The sequence below is a fragment of the Haliotis asinina genome, chromosome 3, assembly GCF_037392515.1.
Source record: "Haliotis asinina isolate JCU_RB_2024 chromosome 3, JCU_Hal_asi_v2, whole genome shotgun sequence".
Lineage (NCBI taxonomy): Eukaryota > Metazoa > Mollusca > Gastropoda > Lepetellida > Haliotidae > Haliotis > Haliotis asinina.
The window spans coordinates 3,176,478-3,200,890 of NC_090282.1; the positions used below are offsets into that span (position 1 = coordinate 3,176,478).

Here is a 24,413-nt window from a genome sequence, read left to right on the forward strand (position 1 = left end):
CCTGTTGCATATAAAGAATTTCGCAGGGAGCTTATGCCTCCCATCATGCATCATTCAGTAGAGAAGAATCTTCATTGTTTCATATCTGTACAAACCAACTTCAGTTCAATATGTCAATACTGGGAGGCGGGATCCAGCTTCCTGTAACAACACATAATGTCACTTTCTTACCATTAGGAACGAAGACTGACTTGCCAGTTCTAGAACCACAAACAATGGTGTCATGGGTAAGGTGTTCATTTGTCCTTCAAACCATGGTTGGAACTCACATACATTGTGAAGCTCATCCTTTCTGTCTCTTGTATTGACCGGACAAGTGGTAAAAAATCTTAAGTCATGTACACTCACTCACTCACTCACTCACAAACTCACAAACTCACTCACTCACTCACTCAACCCATGCCCAGGAAGGCATGAATGATGTTTTAAACATTCACATAACAAAATGTATCTTTGCTGATATTATCTTCTTTGCTTCATTCACATATGAATTATGTACAGGAAACCTTTAAGACAAAAATCATCATACTTTTTCTGGCTTAAGTACAAAAACATTATGGCATTAACATAACATTGTGATTTTTAGGCTTTTCTAGTGTATTATCAATTCATAACCACCAAAATGTCTATTGGACAGAGTAAAATGTCCCTGACTTTTCAACCCATATAATATATTATCTGGCCATTATTTTTGCATATTATTTCCCTGCCAAACAATGCTAAACATGTGTCCCAAACAAGTCATGAACCACAGAAACAAACATGTTTTCTTGTATCAAACTTGACCATTCACAAAACGGGGCAGGGTTTTCCATGCCCAGAGTATCTAACATGGTACCCAACAAAGCAGGCATGCACGTCATAGTGACTGAATATTTCCCTATATCATAAGGCTGAGTGAGTAGCCCCTCCTTGGGTATCATGAACACAATTGGCAATTTCTCCCTCTAATGACTGGTGCTCCATGAAAGGTTTAAGCTCGTTGTCCCTTATGTCTACTGAACACAATTGGTTAGCAACACTATGAAATCAGAGCCATAGCTGTTGGAATCAGGAAGCAGATTTTGATTTTACAATTCTCCTGAGCATATGTAACAGCTGAGTGTGAAAAGAATTCAGATTTCCACCTTTTTGGTCTAAATTCAGTCGGGACTAAAACAATTTGGGAATGTATTGATCTTATAGCTAGCTTGCCACTGTGCTCACATCCAAGTTGAAGAAAACCTGTTTACTTCTACTCATGAGAAGACTGAACCTGCTTCTAATGATGCAGTTGAAACAGGAAAATAGTCTATGTCAGCCTTGTTGCCTTACATTTGTTGGGGACTTAATTCACTTGTTACCTCAATTCATGAGCTGCCTGACTGCTGGGACCCTTGAAGGGGACGTTCATATTCAGTCAGTCTGTATTCGAGAAAGTCGTATTCTGTTAGAAATAGCAGTAAATCATAACAATTCCTGTTCCAAACTTGCTTCAACTAAATCGATATCGCTACTTTAAATGTGGAAAAACATTCCCCTTTTTTGGAGGTCTAGTCGGTGTGAGGCTGTCTGAAAGCTCTGCCTCAGCCCACCCCTCAACAATCAATAAGTCTAGCTCAAAAACGAAGAGCCTTGCCCTTTGCTGAGAGCGCCCTCCATGCCAAAGCATCCATTAATATGTCAGTCAAAATACATCGTGCATTTTCCTTAGGACCTTTGCTAATCAATACCTAATCAATACCAGCAAAATCAATTGATCACTTCCATTCCAGTTCAGGAGGTGCAGCAATCTAGCTCCTAATTCTGTTCCGTTTCCATTTCAGACAGTTTCAAGTTTCAGGGCCTCCACATGGGTCATTACAAGCTGCCAGCGAGGAAAACACGGAGGAAAAACACACACACACATCAGGCCATGCTAATTCCATCTTCACTTTGTCTGATAAGATATTGACAAACAGTTATGAATACATCAAGCAAGTCCAAAGAAAACTAGTGAATTCAATAATGGCCTGAAAGGATATTCCAGAAGATTCTCTTTGTTCCATTATTTAAATCTTATCTGCATGCAGTTCAGGAAAGAAAAGGATATAATATATAATATTCTACAGTCAAATGTTTGACAACTTTTAAAGATATTGATAATGATATTTTCAGCAACAATAGCTGTCACACAACTGATATTAAACTGTTCACAACAGTTTAGAACATGGAATCTACCGTCTCCTATCTAGGAATGAAGTCCTTAGGGGCCATTTCTCATGTCATACATCATCTGTATACCGGTATGAAGTCATTTCATCATCTTGGAAAACAAGACATAAATCATGTGACAACAGAAAGTGTCTGTCAGCTGCTACAAATCCAGTGACCGTGGTGTTGAGGAAAACACGCTAAGGAATCCAGCCACCCAATGTCTTTAGGAACAACTACAGGACACTGAAGTGAGGATGGCTGTCTCTGTGTTCACATTGATACATACGTACCCCCCACCAGTAAACAAAATCGTTTTATTGGCTTCAGACAATTCATCAACATGATTGACATTACACATGTATCTTTGTACCAAGCTTCAACAATCTAACTTCCAGCAAACACCCTCACAAGCATGAGAAAATAACAAGGTCTATCTTTTGACAGCAAAACATCAACTCTTAAGCATCGTCTTAGAAACTGTCTTGACACACGATTCAGTCTACACATTTTGACACAATAGCGAGCCCTTCTTGGGAAACACAGGCTTTTACTGAGGCACAAGTAAAACCGATAATTCCCTCCGTCAATATTTGTAAGAGTCTAATGTTATGAAAGCGAGACCTCACAGTCCCTCGATAAAACCTCATGTTAACGTGGCCTGGACACACTTTCACATTTTAGTGGAACCAGATCTCACTCTCACACACAGAATTCAAACCACAATGTCAGTGTGAGAACTCCAATCTCCAGCTCACCCACAACTAACACAGTTTACTATGGGGAAAGCCATCACATTTCTCCTAAAACTTCACATAATATGAAGCCATCGAACACCATACAATCTCTTAACCGAAAACACACAAATCTTCCATTTGTGTATCGATTTCACCAAAAAACAGGACGTTTGGTCATATAAAATCACATCCATGCTTAATATCTAAATCCAATACGACACTCTTTTTTAAAATTTTGATATTTTTCTTATTTTCCTGTATCCTACTTGTGACCTTATCTTTGGTTCAATACAAATATATCTTTAAAATCTTTTGTGGCATATGAATCTTGATAATTGTTCACGAAAATGTTGCAGATAGCAAACGAGATGTTATTATATGACTGTAGCTGGGCTGGAAGGCTTCAACAGCTGGCCCTATTCAGGTGTATATGAGAGAAAATTACTGTGCCCACATATTTGTGGTTAGTTATTTATTTCAAATTTCAGATGTATGGTAAACTGTAGATGAAACACATAACAACACTGCTCTATCATTCATTTTTCAGACCACAACTTCATGATTGTTTGTGTGAGTTTAATTGTAACTTCAGTGCAACTTATGACAAAAAAATGGGACTGTGGAGTAGCACAGGTATAAACAGGTAAGTAAACAGGTTTAAGTGTTTGCTTGTAACGCCAAAGGCCAAAGTTCAATTTCCCACATGGGCATAATGTGTGAAGCCCATTTCTGTTGTGCTCAGGTGTGATATTGCTGGAATATTGCTCAAAGTGGCGGAAACCTGAACTCACTCTCTCACTATGATGAAATCTGCATCAAGGTATAACCTACATTCTCCATGAAGAAATAACGAATTATCTGAAGCAATCACCTTTTTCTCCAAACACAATTATATTATACAATAACAAAACCAAGTTTAATTAACATGAGCTTCAAGTCTGTATGGGACAAGGATTCTGAAAAACTATGAGAGATAAAACTTTAAAAAACTAAAGTTTCATTCTACCATTATCACCCACACTCTGGAATCAGAGCACAGATCTAGAACAATTCCATCATGTTATCCTGCAAAGAGTAGATTACAACTGTATGCATAGATGACTAAAGAGATCTTAGTAATGATTTTACCTGGTCTAACACACATATATCGTGACTCCAGAGATTATGACAGAGACCATGGAATAACCATCTATATCATGACTCCACAGATCATAATAGTGACCATGGTATAATACACCTAAATCGTGGCTCCAGTCATTACAACTAAGTGACCATGGTGTAACACATCTATCTCATGGCTAGCGATTAAATGACAGTGACCAAGGTATAACACATCAATACTGTGACTCCAGAGATTATGACACAGACCATGGTGTAACACATCTAAAGCGTGACCCCAGATATTATGACAGGGACCATGGTGTAACACATCGAAAGCGTGACTCCAGATATTATGACAGGGACCATGGTGTAACACATCTAAATCGTGACCCCAGATATTATGACAGGGACCATGGTGTAACACATCGAAAGCGTGACTCCAGATATTATGACAGGGACCATGGTGTAACACATCTAAATCGTGACTCCAGAGATTATGACACAGACCATGGTGTAACACATCTAAATCGTGACTCCAGATATTATGACAGGGACCATGGTGTAACACATCTAAATCGTGACTCCAGATATTATGACAGGGACCATGGTGTAACACATCTAAAGCGTGACTCCAGATATTATGACAGGGACCATGGTGTAACACATCGAAAGCGTGACTCCAGATATTATGACAGGGACCATGGTGTAACACATCGAAAGCGTGACTCCAGATATTATGACAGGGACCATGGTGTAACACATCGAAAGCGTGACTCCAGATATTATGACAGGGACCATGGTGTAACACATCGAAAGCGTGACTCCAGATATTATGACAGGGACCATGGTGTAACACATCTAAAGCGTGACTCCAGATATTATGACAGGGACCATGGTGTAACACATCTAAATCGTGACTCCAGAGATTATGACACAGACCATGGTGTAACACATCTAAATCGTGACTCCAGATATTATGACAGGGACCATGGTGTAACACATCTAAAGCGTGACTCCAGATATTATGACAGGGACCATGGTGTAACACATCGAAAGCGTGACTCCAGATATTATGACAGGGACCATGGTGTAACACATCGAAAGCGTGACTCCAGATATTATGACAGGGACCATGGTGTAACACATCGAAAGCGTGACTCCAGATATTATGACAGGGACCATGGTGTAACACATCGAAAGCGTGACTCCAGATATTATGACAGGGACCATGGTGTAACACATCGAAAGCGTGACCCCAGATATTATGACAGGGACCATGGTGTAACACATCGAAAGCGTGACTCCAGATATTATGACAGGGACCATGGTGTAACACATCGAAAGCGTGACTCCAGATATTATGACAGGGACCATGGTGTAACACATCTAAAGCGTGACTCCAGATATTATGACAGGGACCATGGTGTAACACATCGAAAGCATGACTCCAGATATTATGACAGGGACCATGGTGTAACACATCGAAAGCGTGACTCCAGATATTATGACAGGGACCATGGTGTAACACTTCTGGATCATGACTCCAGAGATTATGACACGGACCATGGTATAACACATCTAAATCGTGACTCTAGATACTATGACAGGGACCATGGTATAACACATCTAAGACCATGGTCTACCATGGCAAAATTAGGCATGGTCTACCATGGTAACAAAAGACCACGGTGGTGGTAAATGGCACCACAGTTCACCATGGTAAAATAAAACCATGCTCCACCATGGTAAAAATTTACTATGGTGTACAATGGTAAATCATGGTAAAAGTAGGTAAAATGAGACCATGATATACCATGGTACATTTTTTAACATATTTCAGATAATTTTTCACCAGACTCAAATTATGCTACTTTTAAAATATTCTTTACACTGATGACTTTAACAAAACATGCATTAGAGGTTAAAACACAAAATTGGCTTCTAGGTTTCAGCACTACCTTAATATAGAAAAAAAATGTATCTCAAAGTATTTGAACCTATCTCCACGTTAAATGAATGGCAAAATGTGGTTATGCAGCTATTAACAGAAGGTAAGTTTTACCTTGAACTGTCTATGCTACTAAGACATCTCGTGTTATACACAGAATTGTTTAGACTTCTGTCGTACAATGTTTGTTGTGTTTATTGTAAAACAAGAGGAAGAAAAGGCATCCAGACACAAAAACTAGTAATACCATGAGACACGGACTTACACAGTTTAATAGACAACTTTTACAACGGAGTCACAGGAAAATTAACCATGTGTATTATATTGTCAGATGTGCACAAGGTTAATTTTGTTCAGCTTTTCCTGAGTATGAGACGTCTGTTGTTCCTTATTTGTGTGTGTATCTGCAGCAATAATTAGTAAGTTAAATCAGTGAACGGTAAGAACAGGGACCATGGTGTAACACATCTATCTCATGGCTAGCGATTAAATGACAGTGACCAAGGTATAACACATCAATACTGTGACTCCAGAGATTATGACAAGGACCATGGTGTAACACATCTAGATCATGGCTCCAGGGATTACAACAGTGACCATGGTGTAACACATCTAGATCACCAGACTCAAATTATGCTACTTTTAAAATATTCTTTACACTGATGACTTTAACAAAACATGCATTAGAGGTTAAAACACAAAATTGGCTTCTAGGTTTCAGCACTACCTTAATATAGAAAAAAAATGTATCTCAAAGTATTTGAACCTATCTCCACGTTAAATGAATGGCAAAATGTTGCACATTCAGTTTGGGTTTTCAAACAGTAGTTATTCCAAAGCTGAATACAAACACTTTGAAAGAAAATGGAATGTCCATAAATGTGCCTATAGATATTACCTCCCTCTTTATGGTCATTCGAATGTATTTTGTTGTGTGTGTAATAAACTAAATCTTTCAGGCTGACCTTACAAGCACCATGAGCTTTGACACCTTATGCTACTCAGATAGCATAACTCAAAGCTTCTTGGTCATAACGATTTCTTTTTATAAGTACCGTCAGATACAGATCGTGTCTTAACATAAATGAGTGGAACCTATTACATTAAAGCTCAAATTAACGTTAATCACGCATTACTCTTTCCGTTTGAGAGATATTAACTGAGAATGTATAAAATGAACACTTTGTACACTCTTCAGACACTGCTATATATATGTTATTGCTATATATATGTTATTGCTATATATATGTTATTGCTATACAAAAAAAAATTATTTTATTGTCATTATGTCATTTTAATCAAAGGGTGTGGCTTACCCCTTCACCTATGTTGGTATGTGCACATTCCGGTATTCAAAACAATCTAAATAACGCAGCACTCAAGACAATTTAAATATTGCTGCAATGCTGTTATTTACTTACCGCTCGTTCTCATCTCCACTGGAAATCAACTTGAGATGTATCCATTGGCAATAAATCTGGTCTATTCCTTTATCAGGAGTTCTTCACATATCTATCATTGGATTATCCTCAAAATCCATGAATCGCAAATACATTAGTGTTATTCTTTGCTCAGATCGTTTTCTGTTGGCAAAGTTGTGTTTGGCGCCTCTCGCCCGCTTTGCGCACTCACACTCATCTACATGACATGGGCCTCTCACACGGGTCTACGTGACACATAGTACTAGCAGCAATGGCATCATGGGAAGAGATCGCGTCATTCCGGATCGTCTCCATTCAGCCTGTCCCAGAATGATGCCAGTTGAAAAGCAAAATTTAACCCAACACATTTTCATAACTATGCGTACATAGTACCACCAGGAATATAATCGTAACTACATATGTAATAATTAACTGTACGATTAGCGTTGTCCGTTTTTGAAGTCGCAACAGATTGCGGAAGAACAAAGGACGTGGCCGTGTTTTGGCACGAAAGTCGGATCCATGTCTCGCACACTTGAGTTACTTCATAACAGTGGATAATTTCTAATCTTATGATGAAATAATGTCTAGAATTACAATATTTTGGGCATGAAAATTGAAATCTGAATTTTAATATACGTGTCATATTATTGTCAACGCTGTGAATCGCAATAAACAAATATTCTGTGTACACATTCCGTCATCGATCATGATGTGGAAGGACAGTTTATGCACATAGATCTATCCTCGGTCATAAAATTAATTTCATTAGTCAAATTTGACCTAATTCTTCATGGTCATATCGCACATGATGAACAAGACAGTGGGATGTGTTCAAAAGTCTATAGTAGAGCTTTGCATTTTTTCAATGGGTAGATCGACATACAGGTTTGGAAAGCTGTCCCACATATATATCGATATCAAAATGCTTTTCCACATTTCTTTATATTTTTATTACCAAGTGAATTGTTATTGCTTTTACTGTTTTATGTTTTTGCCTCACCATAAACATTGCAAAAGGAGTACTTATAATAATAAGTATCTACACATTTGCCGATCATGATAACAAATTCAGTGATTGAGACGATTTTGACAGGAAATTAGAAAACCTCCATGGTACCAAGTGGTTATGCAGCTATTAACAGAAGGTAAGTTTTACCTTGAACTGTCTATGCTACTAAGACATCTCGTGTTATACACAGAATTGTTTAGACTTCTGTCGTACAATGTTTGTTGTGTTTATTGTAAAACAAGAGGAAGAAAAGGCATCCAGACACAAAAACTAGTAATACCATGAGACACGGACTTACACAGTTTAATAGACAACTTTTACAACGGAGTCACAGGAAAATTAACCATGTGTATTATATTGTCAGATGTGCACAAGGTTAATTTTGTTCAGCTTTTCCTGAGTATGAGACGTCTGTTGTTCCTTATTTGTGTGTGTATCTGCAGCAATAATTAGTAAGTTAAATCAGTGAACGGTAAGAACAGGGACCATGGTGTAACACATCTATCTCATGGCTAGCGATTAAATGACAGTGACCAAGGTATAACACATCAATACTGTGACTCCAGAGATTATGACAAGGACCATGGTGTAACACATCTAGATCATGGCTCCAGGGATTACAACAGTGACCATGGTGTAACACATCTAGATCATGACTCCAGGGATTACAACAGTGACTATGGTGTAACACATCTAGATCATGGCTCCAGGGATTACAACAGTGACCATGGCGTAACACATCTAGATCACGGCTCGAGGGATTACAACAGTGACCATGGTGTAACACATCTAGATCATGGCTCCAGGGATTACAACAGTGACCATGGTGTAACACATCTAGATCATCGCTCGAGGGATTACAACAGTGACCATGGCGTAACACATCTAGATCATGGCTCCAGGGATTACAACAGTGACCATGGTGTAACACATCTAGATCATCGCTCGAGGGATTACAACAGTGACCATGGCGTAACACATCTAGATCATGGCTCCAGGGATTACAACAGTGACCATGGTGTAACACATCTAGATCATGGCTCCAGGGATTACAACAGTGACCATGGTGTAACACATCTAGATCACGGCTCCAGGGATTACAACAGTGACCATGGTGTAACACATCTAGATCATGGTTCCAGGGATTACAACAGTGACCATGGCGTAACACATCTAAATCATGGCTAACACACTGACATATATGACACTATAGTAATGTAAGGATATTAGGACAACTGGTGGTAGTATAACAGACCGACATATGTACAGTAAAATCCCACTGCTGATTTATCTAGCTGCTATTGTAAGACTTGCGTACCTTTCTGTCAAGCATAGCATTAACACCTTGACTAATGTCAGGTTTATAAGTTTGAAGAAACAAGCATGCAGTCCAACTACACCTGACTAGCTTTCATCCCAACTTCCATGTCTCGTTCTACCTGAAGCAAGTCAGACTAATCTACATATCACGTTTAATCAATTTCTTTATCATCATGTAAATAAACAAAAGATTATGGTATGACGTCTCTTCCGGTGGCAATGAAATGATCCGGAGTGTGTGGACAATGTTTCAGAAATAGAAGCCCTACCTAAAATTATCAATTCCAAGTCAAGAGATTAGCTATTAATAGACAACTCTTGAACAAACTCAGATAAGTAAATCCCTGTGTGCGATGCAGGATAAACACATACGCACACACAAACATCTTTATTCAATGAGATCGGGGGCGCTTTTGTGTAAATGCATGCTACTATAAATCGTTGCCTTTTGTGTGACGAAAGTGAGTAGTTTTTGCTCAAGCACTAGACAAGTGCACATCGATTTTGTATGACGTGGGTGTGACGACATGAGAGTAGTCCAGATTATTGAAATGTGAATAATTCAACATAGAGGTACATTAGAAATGGTGAAGACCTCATCCCATCACACTCTGTCGATCAATGTTCAATTGTGGCCACTTTTTGAAGTTGTGTTCTTGTTAGGTGTACACAATTGATTTTCCTCATCAGGTAGAATATTATCCTGCCATTAGCAAAATGAGAAAAAAGTATTGTTTATGTAGTGGAATTTACCAACATATTATGCAAATTGTTCAGTATTCCAGTCACTTAAATTATCAAAATATGTTTCAAAGTTTTCTCTTAATGTATGTATTTCATACAAACACCTTCTATGACTTACTTTAATGTTCTTTTACCCACCTGACCTTGAATGCCCTCTGCATACCTTGGAACCTATTGTAAACATGATACTCTGACCCCTGGACTTTTGGCAGACTGAACATCTCTGTGTCCTTAATTACGCTAGTCTATCGCATGAAAGATAAGTGCTATAATTCTTACCAAAATGCAATTTCTTCAACAGAAATTAACACTTTGATGATTCACTAAAATTGTCAACTGTCAAATTAATTGAAATTATTTGTATAACCAATAAACCCTGAATGTGAGTAAAGAAGAAGACTACAATAAATGGGGTAAAACAATGGTGCAGAATCATTCATACTGATCAGATTACTTCATTACAACATTAAATGATCTACAGCTAACACTTAAGATCACTCCTTGATGCTAAGAAATATCTAACTTACTAACTTCACTTTTGAACGTTAATGTGGAGGTCTGATGAAACTAAACTTGTCAACAGGAAAATATTCCAAGCAAATAACAACTTTCTGAGAGAAAATAGTTCCACATTTGAGGCAAATATCAGCTGCTACAATGTGATCTGTACTACACTGTAAAAAACATAATAGACTGGGAACAATACTCCAAAATTGGACAACATCCAGAAATGTCCTAAAAAACTAACAACAATATAACAAACACTCATAACAAGTTGTTAGTTAATCTAGTTTGACAAATGACTTGAATGAAAAAAGTTTTGGATTTATCTGTTATTTGTAAACATATTGGAATTTGACATGGATGATGAAAATGAACAATCAAGATATTTATAACTGGAAAAGTGTCCTGCACTCCACAGAAACTGATCAAGTCCTCCAGTATCATACAAGGTCCCTGGAAGACAAGTGACTTTGTCACATGAGTGACATGTGTAAGGCAACTGACAACTTGGGTCAAGACACACCAGTAGCTGATGTTCCATATTGAGCCAAGACTTCACTTGAAGACACTTCATAAAATAATCCATTTAACAAAACACAATGACACAACTGAAACACAGAATTGTGAATAAAAGAAAAGTAAAGAAAACATTAACATATAAAATTGCTTGTGGTCTTGAGAGGTAAGGTAGGAATCGTAACACTTCAACAAGGCCAGTGCTATTTAAACTTCAGGGGTTCGTCCCAGTGTCTTGACAGGTAAGGTAGGAATCGTAACACTCCAGAGGGCCAGTGCTGTGTCAACCTCAGGGGTATGTATGTCCCAGTGATTGGTCCCTTCCTCTATGACCCAGGGAATATGTCTGCCTTCTGGGACCATTACAACAGCAGCTTTGGGTCCGTCTTCGCTGGCTTAACATACTTGTCAAGTGAAATGAAGAGTTCTTGTATGATGGCGATGGATCATCAATACATGTAGGCACTGTCTCCAATACACCGAAGGTGGAATCACATTGCTTCCCTGTAGACCATGTTCCTGGTTACTTGTAGAATGTACACCAAATACACAAGATGTACCATGAGCAGCACACCTTCTAGTTGGGACAGGATTTAACAAACATCTATTACAATGTAACCATGCAATTTTAACATGCTGCATAAAATTTGAATGTTTATACCAGCACTTTCGAGGCGTTAAATGATGCTGACGAGAAACTTCATCTGACCAGGTCTCATGGATTTTATACGAAGAGTAGTATCCTGTAAGATTTGAATATGACTGAGTTCACAACCTGACCACAATCCTACTTAGGACAATAAACAAAGAATGAATGTGGCAGTATACTCACAATTCCCTGTATATCATCATATTTTTCTTAAACTACATAATCCTGATGACACTTCACTAGAAATTGGTCTTCACCCATACACTAAAATATCATCATGTACTGGGCTGTCTTCATTAGGGTCTTTATCATCATTTAAGATATACACATCACTTTTCTTCCCACAAAACCCATAGTGAAAAAAAGAAAATAAAAATGCTAGGTGACATTAAACACTACTACTTACTGGAAGAGTCTTTCAGACTCACCTACCGATGCCTGTGGACATGGAGTGTGAATCCTTATCTAACACTGTATATGTAGATGTGTTGGCTGGAAGGCAGCACCCAAATTAGTTCTAACACCCACGATGGCTCTCATCAGTACAATGCTAACAATCCAATCAGAGGACTGAACGAACAGATGATCATACGAAATTCATCACCTAACAAGTCACAAAGTTCCCTACAATTCAATTAGTAACAATTACAAATCAATATGTTCTGTGAGAAAAATAGAACTTCAGAATATTTACATTTCTTGGAAAACGTAAAGGAGAGCTTTTGTTTGAAAATTTAATTGTGAGATAAAAGAAAAGTCAATTTGTAACCTGTTAGTAACTTGAGACATTGACATGTATACTGTATACATGACATACTGACTGGAGAACATCGCCATCAATAATACATTCATCTTGACAGTTTCAATACACATAATCAGCTCTTAAAATGCCTTTGAAGTTCCAAGCATCCTTAATTTCCCATCGATTATTAATATTTGTAATCAGAGAACATGCTGTAGACTTCCTCCAGTATATGAGAAGCATTCCAAGCTGATAATGTCAGCCATCCTACATCTCGCTGTCAAAACCCCACCAGTCATACCACACTGATATTTGTAAAACATTATTCATATTTCATACCACATTTATCACATATTGATGTCTCACAATTCAAGGTTGATATGAGGCACATAACCTGCATATGCTCCCATAAACATGTATATCACCTATATATAACATACAGATGGATGTGGAAGTGCCAAGGTGAAAACAACCATTTCATAAGAGCTATCCATGCTGGAGACAGTGAAAGAGACATTACTTCCGTGACGGTCGTCCAACTGGCCAAAACAATGACAGGAAAGCAGGGACTGAAACAGTCACCCTCCCTCTCTCCCTATCCCCTCCCTCTCTCCCTATCCCCTCCCTCTCTCCTTCCCCGTTCCATCCAAACACAGTGGAGGGGCACTTTAATGTAGGTTTCTATGATGTATTGTTACATCAGACTTCTGTGTTATTTACAGATCATATTTTATACATGACATATTTAAAAGGGGTGTTCAGATTTATTTGGGACCTTCAGTGGGTTGAAAAAAGAGCCAGAGCCACATGCTGTAGTTCCCCCGTGAAGCCTTAAATACTCAACAGGTAGAAATATCGACAATGTGCAACAAAACATATTCAGGAAATGTAAAATGAAGCATTACTTCTCATTTGGGAGGAGGTAGAGCATAGCAAAGGCTGAAAGGCAGACATGTTTATGTTGAGGTCAGCAGTTTGGGAGGAAGCATCACACAGGGGATCATTGGGTTTTGCAGTTTTAGAAGAGATGTAATAAATGTCAATGTTCATCACTGATGTATGATACAGCCCCTGTATTAATCCACTAATGTAGGACAGAACCCATGTAACAACCCACCAATGTATAATAAACCCCTGTAGTAAATCACTAATGTAGAAAACAATTGTAGTTGTATTGTATCAACCCACTAATATAGGTCACAGAACCCTGTAACAACCCACCAATGTATAATAAACATCTGTAGTAAGCCACTAATGTATGATACAACCACTGTAGTAATGCACTAACACGGGATACAATCCCTGTAGTAACCCAGTAAACCTCTATAGTAACCCACTAATGCACAACCCCTGTAGTAACCCACTAATGCACAACCCCTGTAGTAACCCACTAATGCACAACCCTTGTAGTAACCCACTAATGCACAACCCCTGTAGTAACCCACTAATGCACAACCCCTGTAGTAACCCACTAATGCACAACCCCTGTAGTAACCCACTAATGCACAACCCTTGTAGTAACCCACTAATGCACAACCCCTGTGGTAACCCACTAATGCACAACCCCTGTGGTAACCCACTAATGCACAACCCCTGTGGTAACCCACTAATGCACAACCCTTGTAGTAACCCACTAATGCACAATCCTTGTAGTAACCCACTAATGCACAACCCCTGTAGTAACCCACTAATGCACAACCCCTGTAGTAACCCACTAAGGGAAAATCCATGTAGAAAACCTCTGGTGTGACACAACCCACTGTAGTAACTCTCTGGAGTGGCATGCCCCTCTGTAGTAACTGGTTGATGTGACATGACCTCTGGAAGTAAACCCCTAGTATGACACAACCTCTTAAAGTAACCCTCTGGTGTGACACAACCCACTGTAGTAACTCTCTGGAGTGGCATGCCCCTCTGTAGTAACCGGTTGATGTGACATGACCTCTGGAAGTAAATCCCTAGTATGACACAACCTCTTATAGTAACCCTCTGGTATGACACGACCCACGTAGTAACTTAATGATGTGAAACGACTCCTGTAGTAACCTCACAGTGTCACATGACCTTTTGTAGTAACTCTCTGTGGTGTGACATGATATCTTGTAGTAACCCACTGGTGTTGCCTCCTGTAGTAACTCTTTGTTGTGACATGACCCCCAGTAGTAACCCTCTGGTGTTGCCTCCTATAGTAACTCTGGTGTGACATGACCTCCTGTAGCAACCCTCTGGTGTGACATGACCTCCTGTAGTAACCCTCTGGTGTGACGTGACATGATCCCCTGTAGTTACCCCTGTGGTGTCACGACTTCCTGTAGTAACTCTCTGGAGTGGCATGCCCCTCTGTAGTAACCGGTTGATGTGACATGACCTCTGGAAGTAAACCCCTAGTATGACACAACCTCTTATAGTAACCCTCCGGTGTGACACAACCCACTGTAGTAACTCTCTGGAGTGGCATGCCCCTCTGTAGTAACCGGTTGATGTGACATGACCTCTGGAAGTAAATCCCTAGTATGACACAACCTCTTATAGTAACCCTCTGGTATGACACGACCCATGTAGTAACTTAATGATGTGAAACGACTCCTGTAGTAACCTCACAGTGTCACATGACCTTTTGTAGTAACTCTCTGTGGTGTGACATGATATCTTGTAGTAACCCACTGGTGTTGCCTCCTGTAGTAACTCTTTGTTGTGACATGACCCCCAGTAGTAACCCTCTGGTGTTGCCTCCTATAGTAACTCTGGTGTGACATGACCTCCTGTAGCAACCCTCTGGTGTGACATGACCTCCTGTAGTAACCCTCTGGTGTGACGTGACATGATCCCCTGTAGTTACCCCTGTGGTGTCACGACCTCCTGTAGTAACCCTCACATCCTACCTGAAGGTTGCCATCTGTATGATTTATTGCTCACCTGACTTGAGCTCAAGTACGACACACAGCACACTCATAAATCATGCCACCAAGTGCTATCTTATGAGGTAAATCCTGTTACTCCTGTCCTGTGCAGAGCGCCACCCCATGACATAAAGAACAGTCAGACCTTCCGTATTGCTGCCGAGTGCCACCCCATGAGGGAAAGCCTGTCAGACTCTCTGTACTGTTGTGATCATATGAAGGACACACACAACACAGAGCTGACGTACAAAGTCAATGCATTATATCTTGCCAATCAAACATCCTACTAACAATGATCCTTAGAACTTACCTGATCAATTACCTGGTCATGTATATACCACGATACACTAAGTAAATTCAAATAATGTTTCCTGTGATTTTTTAAGCTTTGACTAACTCAACCTTTCAACATAAGTGTGTTTTTATAACACCTATAAATATCATTAAATGTTTCTCCCGTAAACAGATACTGAACACAAGAGTATATTCTGAGGTGAATGACGTCACGCCAGTTCCTATTCTAAATACGAGAGTCTTGCAATATTTGCATGTATGGTCGTCACAGTGTTGTAATCAATATCATATATCTGTGTATACATTTCACAGTGCTCACAATGGAAGCAGAGGATGTGCAGTCATTACCCAGCCTCCTATTACCTTACATCATATTGATTTAACTAACACCTGTGGGTTACATAGCCATTCTATAACTCACCATATCACATGCTTTGATTATAACAGACATGTAACACCCTGAGATTGCCGCTCGCTGTAACCTGAGGTAGGGAAATTGTGCTAAGTGTGTCATATGACGGTATTTGCGTCAGACACCTATCTATCACACCAACGTCAGTTGATAAGTCTACATATCACCAGGTTACACTGTGCAAATATTAATGCATGTTCTACTGGAATGTTAAGCAGTAGTTTCATAGTGAATATGTGTCCCATTTCAGGTATAATTTATGAGGCATGATCATAATAAGCATATACACAACCAACTGTAGACCACAGACATATACACAACTAATAATAATACACAACAGGTGTACACAACCAATTGTACACCACAGACCTCTACACAGGTATACACTACAGGTGTACACAACTACAGACCACAGACATGTACACAGGTATACACTACAGGTGTACACAACCAACTGTAGACCACAGACATGTACATAGGTATACACTATAGGTGTACACAACCAACTGTAGACCACAGACATGTACACAGGTATACACTACAGGTGTACACAACCAACAGGGGTTCTACATCCCTCCCCCATTTTAGACGTATGATAGTTATGCAAATTGCATTAATAATCAATAATTACTCTTCTGTCATCAACTTGCTTAGTCAAGCTGAGACATGGCTGCTTTTTCATGAATTAAATAAGCATCAAGCCAAAACCTTATCAGTAAGTTCTGTGCTCCTTGAACAACTCCAGGTGCATATCAGATTCATTAGAACAAAGACATATTAAACATTTCTTGTCTGCAAAGTCACATGAATAATGCACGTTCTTGAGATATATATCTATAATTGCTTGATCACCCCACAATCAAGGTAGGGGAATCTGCAAATAAGTTCTGTTGTTATAATTAATGATATTAATTTCTAACCAGGAAAACAGATTCTACCCTAATGGAACAAAACATAGTCACTTAACATTCCTGCACGCATCTCAGACAGGATGTCATGCATATGGTGATTTCAAAAAGAACCAAACTGCTCTTACAACAATTTCTATACACTGAATCAATTTCTTTAATCTTGTTTAATTTGTTAGATTGTTTAAAGTTGTATAAATAGAATCATTACAATTTGTGGAAGCAAACATAATGCTACAGATACAGGATAGAAGAATGCTCTTTACCTACAGTAAGAGGACTGGCAGTATAGACGAACACTGTCCTGTATACTATGGTCAATAAGTACTTTGTCATTTCAGCACATGTGACACACCCAATACCCACAGCGCTATGCCCGTAGGGGATAGGGCCATCCAACAGACATATCCTACCACAAACGAGCTGTGTCAACCATCCAACAATGGATCTCAATAGTTTCATTTGTATTTAATAAACGGTTGGTTGCTATGTTGACTGAAGTTTACAAACAAACTCCAACCATTTTACCAGACTGTGGTGCCTTTCCTTACTGGGGAATCACATAAACACAGATGAATACAGACATGTAATAGACATACACAGACAGACACATACACACAAACAGACACACAGATGAACAGATGGACGAATGCGAACACACACCCTAAGTGACACACACACAAACAGAGCTTAGGTAATACATGCACAGCTTAGGTAATGCATACACAAGGTTGCACCCATGTGCTGCTGGCAAAATTCAAAATCTGGACCAATCAAACCAGTGGTTGATGTCATGAGCAATAATGAGTGCCATGGTATTAAAACACTGTATCACCCAGTCTCATGGAATGAAAACACTGTATCACCCAGTCTCATGCCATGAAAACACTGTTTCACCCCATCCCATGGTATGAAAACACTGTATTACCCAGTCTCATGCCATGAAAACACTGTTTCACCCCATCCCATGGTATGAAAACACTGTATTACCCAGTCTCATGCCATGAAAACACTGTATCACCCAGTCTCATGGTATTAAAACACTGTATCACCCAGTCTCCTGGTATTAAAACACTGTATCACCCAGTCTCATGGAATGAAAACACTGTTTCACCCCATCCCATGATATGAAAGCACTGTATCACCCAGTTTCATGGCATGAAACACTGTATCACCCAGTCTTATGGTATTAAAACACTGTATCACCCAGTCTCATTGTATGAAAACACTGTATCACCCTGTAGCCACCAATGGCTAACTGCAAGAACAGAGGCGCCAAATGATGGACTTATTTACACTTTTTCAAAACTGTATCCACTTCCCCTGTTGTCCTTGTTTATGCTCACTTACCAAACATCTGGAAAGGACAAGTACCCACCAAACTGGTCCCCGGAGATGACAATAAAGATTACTTTCAGATAATTTTATTACCACATGCAGCTTTGCATATGTGAACTGTGATCTGTTTTGGTAAATACAAATAACATTGAAAAACTGGCTACAGTAAACAATGTTTTTTGAATGTGTGCTCATCAAACACCTGCCAAAGTAAAGATGTAAAATATTATCACATGCATCGAGGACAGTCTAGACAGTTTGTGTATTTTATGTGCATAGCCAAAATTGCTGATCGTGAACATCAATACCAAGCTGTCAAACAATTGTTTCAATTTCAATAAACATGATGGTGGGAAACACATTTGCTGAATAAACTATAATGAACCTAAACTGACAAGATTCAGATGGGAGGTATTTAGGTAGAGGCAATCTCCAGTTTATCATATATGTGTACCATTTAAAGTCTCTCATGAGGTCAGAAACCTAAAAAGATAAATGGCGCTGTAGCTTACAGTGTACGAACATTTCATGAGAGAAAATCAGAATTTTGTTTTGTGTTTTTCAGAGATGTGTGTTACACACACAGAGAGGCAGATACAGCTTTATGAGAAAGTGGGTTGCAGTTCAAAAGGGGATGGATGCACAGTTCATATTCATCAATTTCCAGGAGAGTGTCAATGGTCATTTAAAAAACATCCTGGACAAAAACAGGTGTGTCCACCCCTGCACCCTCTTCTGGATCCACCTATGTATATGGGAAATCAGGGAAGATCTTATGACAACTGTGTCACGTAATAACTTTAATCTCCACTAATCTCCAAACTCTGTCATCCCATCTCCCTAGTCACCTCATCTCCCATCTCCCTAGTTACCTCATCTCCCTAGTCATCTCCTCTCCCTAGTCACCCCATCTCCCATCTCCCTAGTCACCTCATCTCCCTAGTCACCTCATCTCCCTAGTCACCCATCTCCCTAGTCACCCCATCTTCCTAGTCACCTCATCTCCCTAGTCACCCCATCTCCTTAGTCACCCCATCTTCCTTGTCACCTCATCTCCCTAGACACCCCATCTCCCCTCTCCCTAGTCACCTCATCTCCCATCTCCATAGTCACCTCATCTCTCTAGTCACCTCATCTCCCTTGTCACCCCATCTCCATAGTCACCTCATCTCCCTAGTCATCTCATCTCCCTAGTCACCTCATCTCCCTTGTCACCTCATCTCCATAGTCACCTCATCTCCCATCTCCCTAGTCACCCCATCTCCATAGTCACCCCATCTCCCTAGTCACCTCATCTCCCTAGTCACCCCATCTCCATAGTCACCTCATCTCCCTAGTCACCCCATCTCCATAGTCACCCCATCTCCATAGTCACCTCATCTCCATAGTCACCCCATCTCCATAGTCACCTCATCTCCCTAGTCACCCCATCTCCCATCTCCTAGTCACCCCATCTCCCTAGTCACCTCATCTCCCTAGTCACCCCATCTCCCATCTCCCTAGTCACCTCATCTCCCTTGTCACCTCATCTCCATAGTCACCTCATCTCCCATCTCCCTAGTCACCCCATCTCCATAGTCACTCCATCTTCCTAGTCACCTTATCTCCCTAGTCACCCCATCTCCATAGTCACCTCATCTCCCTAGTCACCCCATCTCCCATCTCCCTAGTCACCCCATCTCCATAGTCACCCCATCTCCCTAGTCACCTCATCTCCCTAGTCACCCCATCTCCATAGTCACCTCATCTCCCTAGTCACCCCATCTCCCATCTCCTAGTCACCCCATCTCCCTAGTCACCTCATCTCCCTAGTCATCTCATCTCCCTAGTCACCTCATCTCCCATCTCCCTAGTCACCTCATCTCTCTAGTCACCCCATCTCCATAGTCACCCCATCTCCCTAGTCACCTCATCTCCCTAGTCATCCCATCTCCATAGTCACCTCATCTCCCATCTCCCTAGTCACCTCATCTCCCTAGTCATCTCATCTCCCTAGTCACCCCATCTCCCTAGTCACCTCATCTCCATAGTCACCCCATCTCCATAGTCACCTCATCTCCCTAGTCACCTCATCTCCCATCTCCCTAGTAACCCCATCTCCCATCTCCCTAGTCACCTCATCTCCCTAGTCATCTCCTCTCCCTAGTCACCCCATCTCCCATCTCCCTAGTCACCCCATCTCCCATCTCCCTAGTCACCTCATCTCCCTAGTCATCTCATCTCCCTAGTCACCCCATCTCCCTAGTCACCCCATCTCCCTAATCTCCCTAGTCACCTCATCTTCCTAGTCACCCTATCTCCCTAGTCACATCTCCCATCTCCCTAGTCGCCTCATTTCCCTAGTCACCCCATCTCCATAGTCACCTCATCTCCCTAGTCACCTCATCTCCCTAGTCACCTCATCTTCCTAGTCACCCCATCTCCCTAGTCACCTCATCTTCCTAGTCACCCCATCTCCCTAGTCACCTCATCTCCCTAGTCATCTCATCTCCCTAGTCACCCCATCTCCCATCTCCCTAGTCACCTCATCTCCCTTGTCACCTTCCACTCTGCCACAATTGACTGATAATACAAATCACCATTACACTGACTTCATTCCAACCTCGGTCCTCAGTATCAAAAGCCACACTTAAGCCGTTAACAGTTCTAATTATTACATGCATTTATCTGACTTACTCGCATTTTTGAAAAACTTATTTTTCATGGAAAAATGAACCAGTAAAAGAGATGATAACACATGTGAATTTCTCAAATGATCAAGTGATTCTTACAGTTGTGTGGAACTAAATATTTGTATCTATCCCCTTAAGTGTTAAAAGACATTGTTTAAAAAGTGATTGTACACATTTCATGAGCTATGTTTTTTACAAAAAGTTAGTTGATGTAAATGTTTCAATCTAATGGCCAGTATAATTGTCCAAGCAGATGATGCTGACCACAATGAATGTTCAAAAACAGGTTAAAATGTTGAATTGCGACTGTCCCTAGTGGGTGGTGACTCTGGTCTTACAATATAACATGTCCTGCTTGAAATAAATTTCAATCAGAATTGTGATTTTCCACAGAAATAATGCCAAACCTAAGTCTTAAAAACATATTTTCATGAGTTCCATTACTAAGTTTTAAGAGCATATTTTCTACAGAACTTTCACATGACTGAAAGTAAAAAAAATTCCTAAATGTTGATTTACAAATTATGAAATACTGAGAGTAGAAATCTGAATCAAAACAAAATTTGTGACACAAATCCCAGCCTGAGATTGTAAATAGCTGTCTTGAATATACCTGGCTCCACTCCTCAGAGAAGGGGATAAACATGCACAAAACATATATTCCTGCTTTCATAAAAAAACATTAAAATCGAACAGCAGGTAATGGAAGCCTCTATGTTCCTACTAATTAGGGCATGATCGCCTGGTATATATGAACACCTCACCAATAATCAACCCTTGCCACAATCATGGGCACTGTTGATGCCTTTGTGCACTGCATATATATGCCAATATACATCAAAGTATCTGACTATAGCAGAAGTAGAACAATGTGTCACAAGCTGAAAATAGACTATTGACTGACACATTTTCACTAATAAGCAGGACACTGACCACCAATCAGTGAGTGAGTGAGTGAAAACCTGACAATATCCCATTTTGTATGAAACAACCTACAATTTTAGTCAAGACCAGGCAAACCAATATTTGAAGCATCCCTGTCTGACAATGCTGACAATATCCAGGTCACAAACATAGGTACAACTTCATACTAATTCATATGTAAAACATGTTTAGACATTGCAAACAATTCAAGGTAAATCAAAATATATAGTATATTAAATGTGTACATTATTTGCCAACATATTTTAAGGAAATACACAATGAAAGGAATTTTTTTAAGACACCAAAATACTGAATAAAACGTGTTGAATTACATATCAGTAGTAAAATATTTAATCTATGTAAGACCAAACAGTCAAAAGTGTTTGACAGTGCTATCACACAGTTCAGCAATGAGGGTACAACTGGTAGCACTACCAACACACCTACATGACATGCAAGCTGGGAGGATGATAATAAGTCATTACGTTGATGAGGAGAACTCTTTACTAATCCCGTTGTCTTATCTACAGCTAAGTAGATAGACTCCACGACTACAGCTGGGCTGTGTATAAGAAGACCAGATTTGGTAATTGGATTCAGGGCCAAAATCACGACGAACAAATTGCGATTGAGCTGCCTGATTATGTGGAGCTAAGTCAGCCGACGACAAGCAGAGGAAAGGTAGTTGGTAAAAACATCAATAATTGGACCGAGTACTTGGACCGGTCAATACACGACGCAAGCGCTACGTGAACGTCAGTTTTTTGACGGTTTTACCAAGGCAATGCAGTACCTAGGCGATACGTTGCCAGGAACGACAAGCAGGTCTGTGACGCAAATGCCATTGGCAACTCATCAAGTTCGAACTAACCGAAGCCTCGGGTCGCACATCTAAAACACATCCCAAATGTACGATAATAGTTATTCACACAAACCCGAATACATATCCCACGATAAAAGTCTGGTCGGCCTTTCTCGCCGAGCGTGTAATACTGTCTGGTAATGCTGACATGAGTGGTAAGTTACGTACATAGTCCTAACTTTGCCGCAGGCCAGTACAGCACACGGGCGTAACACTTGATTGACATTTGACATACACTGCCTCCCGACTGTTACTGCTAAGGTCATATTTCAACAGTATCATAAGCTAGGGTGTATAAGTATATAAAACATGTTGACTTACCCTGTCGGGTCGCGATGACTTTTTCTTCGTCTGTAAAATGCCGTGTTCACTACATTAGTCCGAGTGAGACAGGCTGATGAAACGGTCTTTGACGGCTGGAGAGCTTGTCAGAATCCTGCTGTATTGAAGGAAGGAATTGTCCTTCGGCGATTCCAGTGTTTCTTACAGGGAGTAAGATATTCTGAAACAGAGACAGCCAGTCATTTAGCACAAGTTTGATAACGATGTATAACATGACAAGCTTTACAGCGACGTCAAAATATCCAGTACGCGATAAGACGGAAATGGTCACATTTCACTTTCTTCCGTCTAAGTGACATATTTCTTTCAAATCGGAGTTCACTATTGAATAAACAGTGCTCCAGATACACTACAAGTCTCACCAGACTAAATCCATGAATTGAACCAAAATAACTCTAACGTTTCTATTTTTACTATCCAGTGAGGAGTTATAGGTGAAAATCTGAAGCTCGTTCTATTTTAGGAAAAGGAAAACACACCAGTCCTGTATTTATAGTGGGACGATATGAAAATATCAGTCCGCTTGCATACCCACTTGGTATATATTCACCAGATTAAGGTGGTATAAACTAGCGTACTAATAGCCTTATGTAATCCTCGCCGTCACTATATCCAGCCACGGAACGATCAAGACTGAAATAACCCTCCAACCTAAATCTGACCTCTTTTCTTGTGCGGAAGAAGTCGATTGCTGGTTACTATGCGCGGCGGTTCATTTGCGTCATCACTGACCCAGATATATTCTTGATGATTGAAAATACTCTTCCCAACATGGCAGATAAGAATACATCGACTGCGACAGCTCTCTGTAGTATATTTATTTCAGCGCCTTGCTCCGTTCCGTCTTCGAGAGACTTAGAATTGAAAATTAAATATTCCAGAACGCACGCGCCAG

The 24,413-nt window shown here is 40.1% G+C and overlaps 2 protein-coding genes across 3 annotated transcripts in view; one reads left to right on the forward strand and one right to left on the reverse strand.

Moving 5' to 3' along the window:
- The window catches only part of LOC137277309 (myocyte-specific enhancer factor 2A-like), a 113,184-nt gene extending 89,192 nt beyond the window's left edge, over positions 1-23,992 (reverse strand). The window contains exons 1-2 of one of the 2 annotated variants that reach the window (XM_067808969.1): positions 23,881-23,992; positions 23,498-23,678 (exon numbers count right to left, since the gene is read on the reverse strand). The gene's annotated coding sequence lies outside the window, so the exon portion shown is untranslated. Of the gene's footprint in view, positions 1-23,497; positions 23,813-23,880 lie in introns of those variants that run through there. The other variant, XM_067808968.1, reaches the window with a different exon arrangement.
- LOC137277265 (involucrin-like) lies at positions 8,493-9,579 on the forward strand. The gene is made up of 2 exons (XM_067808925.1): positions 8,493-8,527; positions 8,958-9,579. The coding sequence occupies exons 1-2, from the start codon at positions 8,493-8,495 to the stop codon at positions 9,577-9,579; spliced, it is 657 nt and encodes a 218-aa protein (XP_067665026.1).
- Positions 23,993-24,413: the final 421 nt, after the last annotated feature.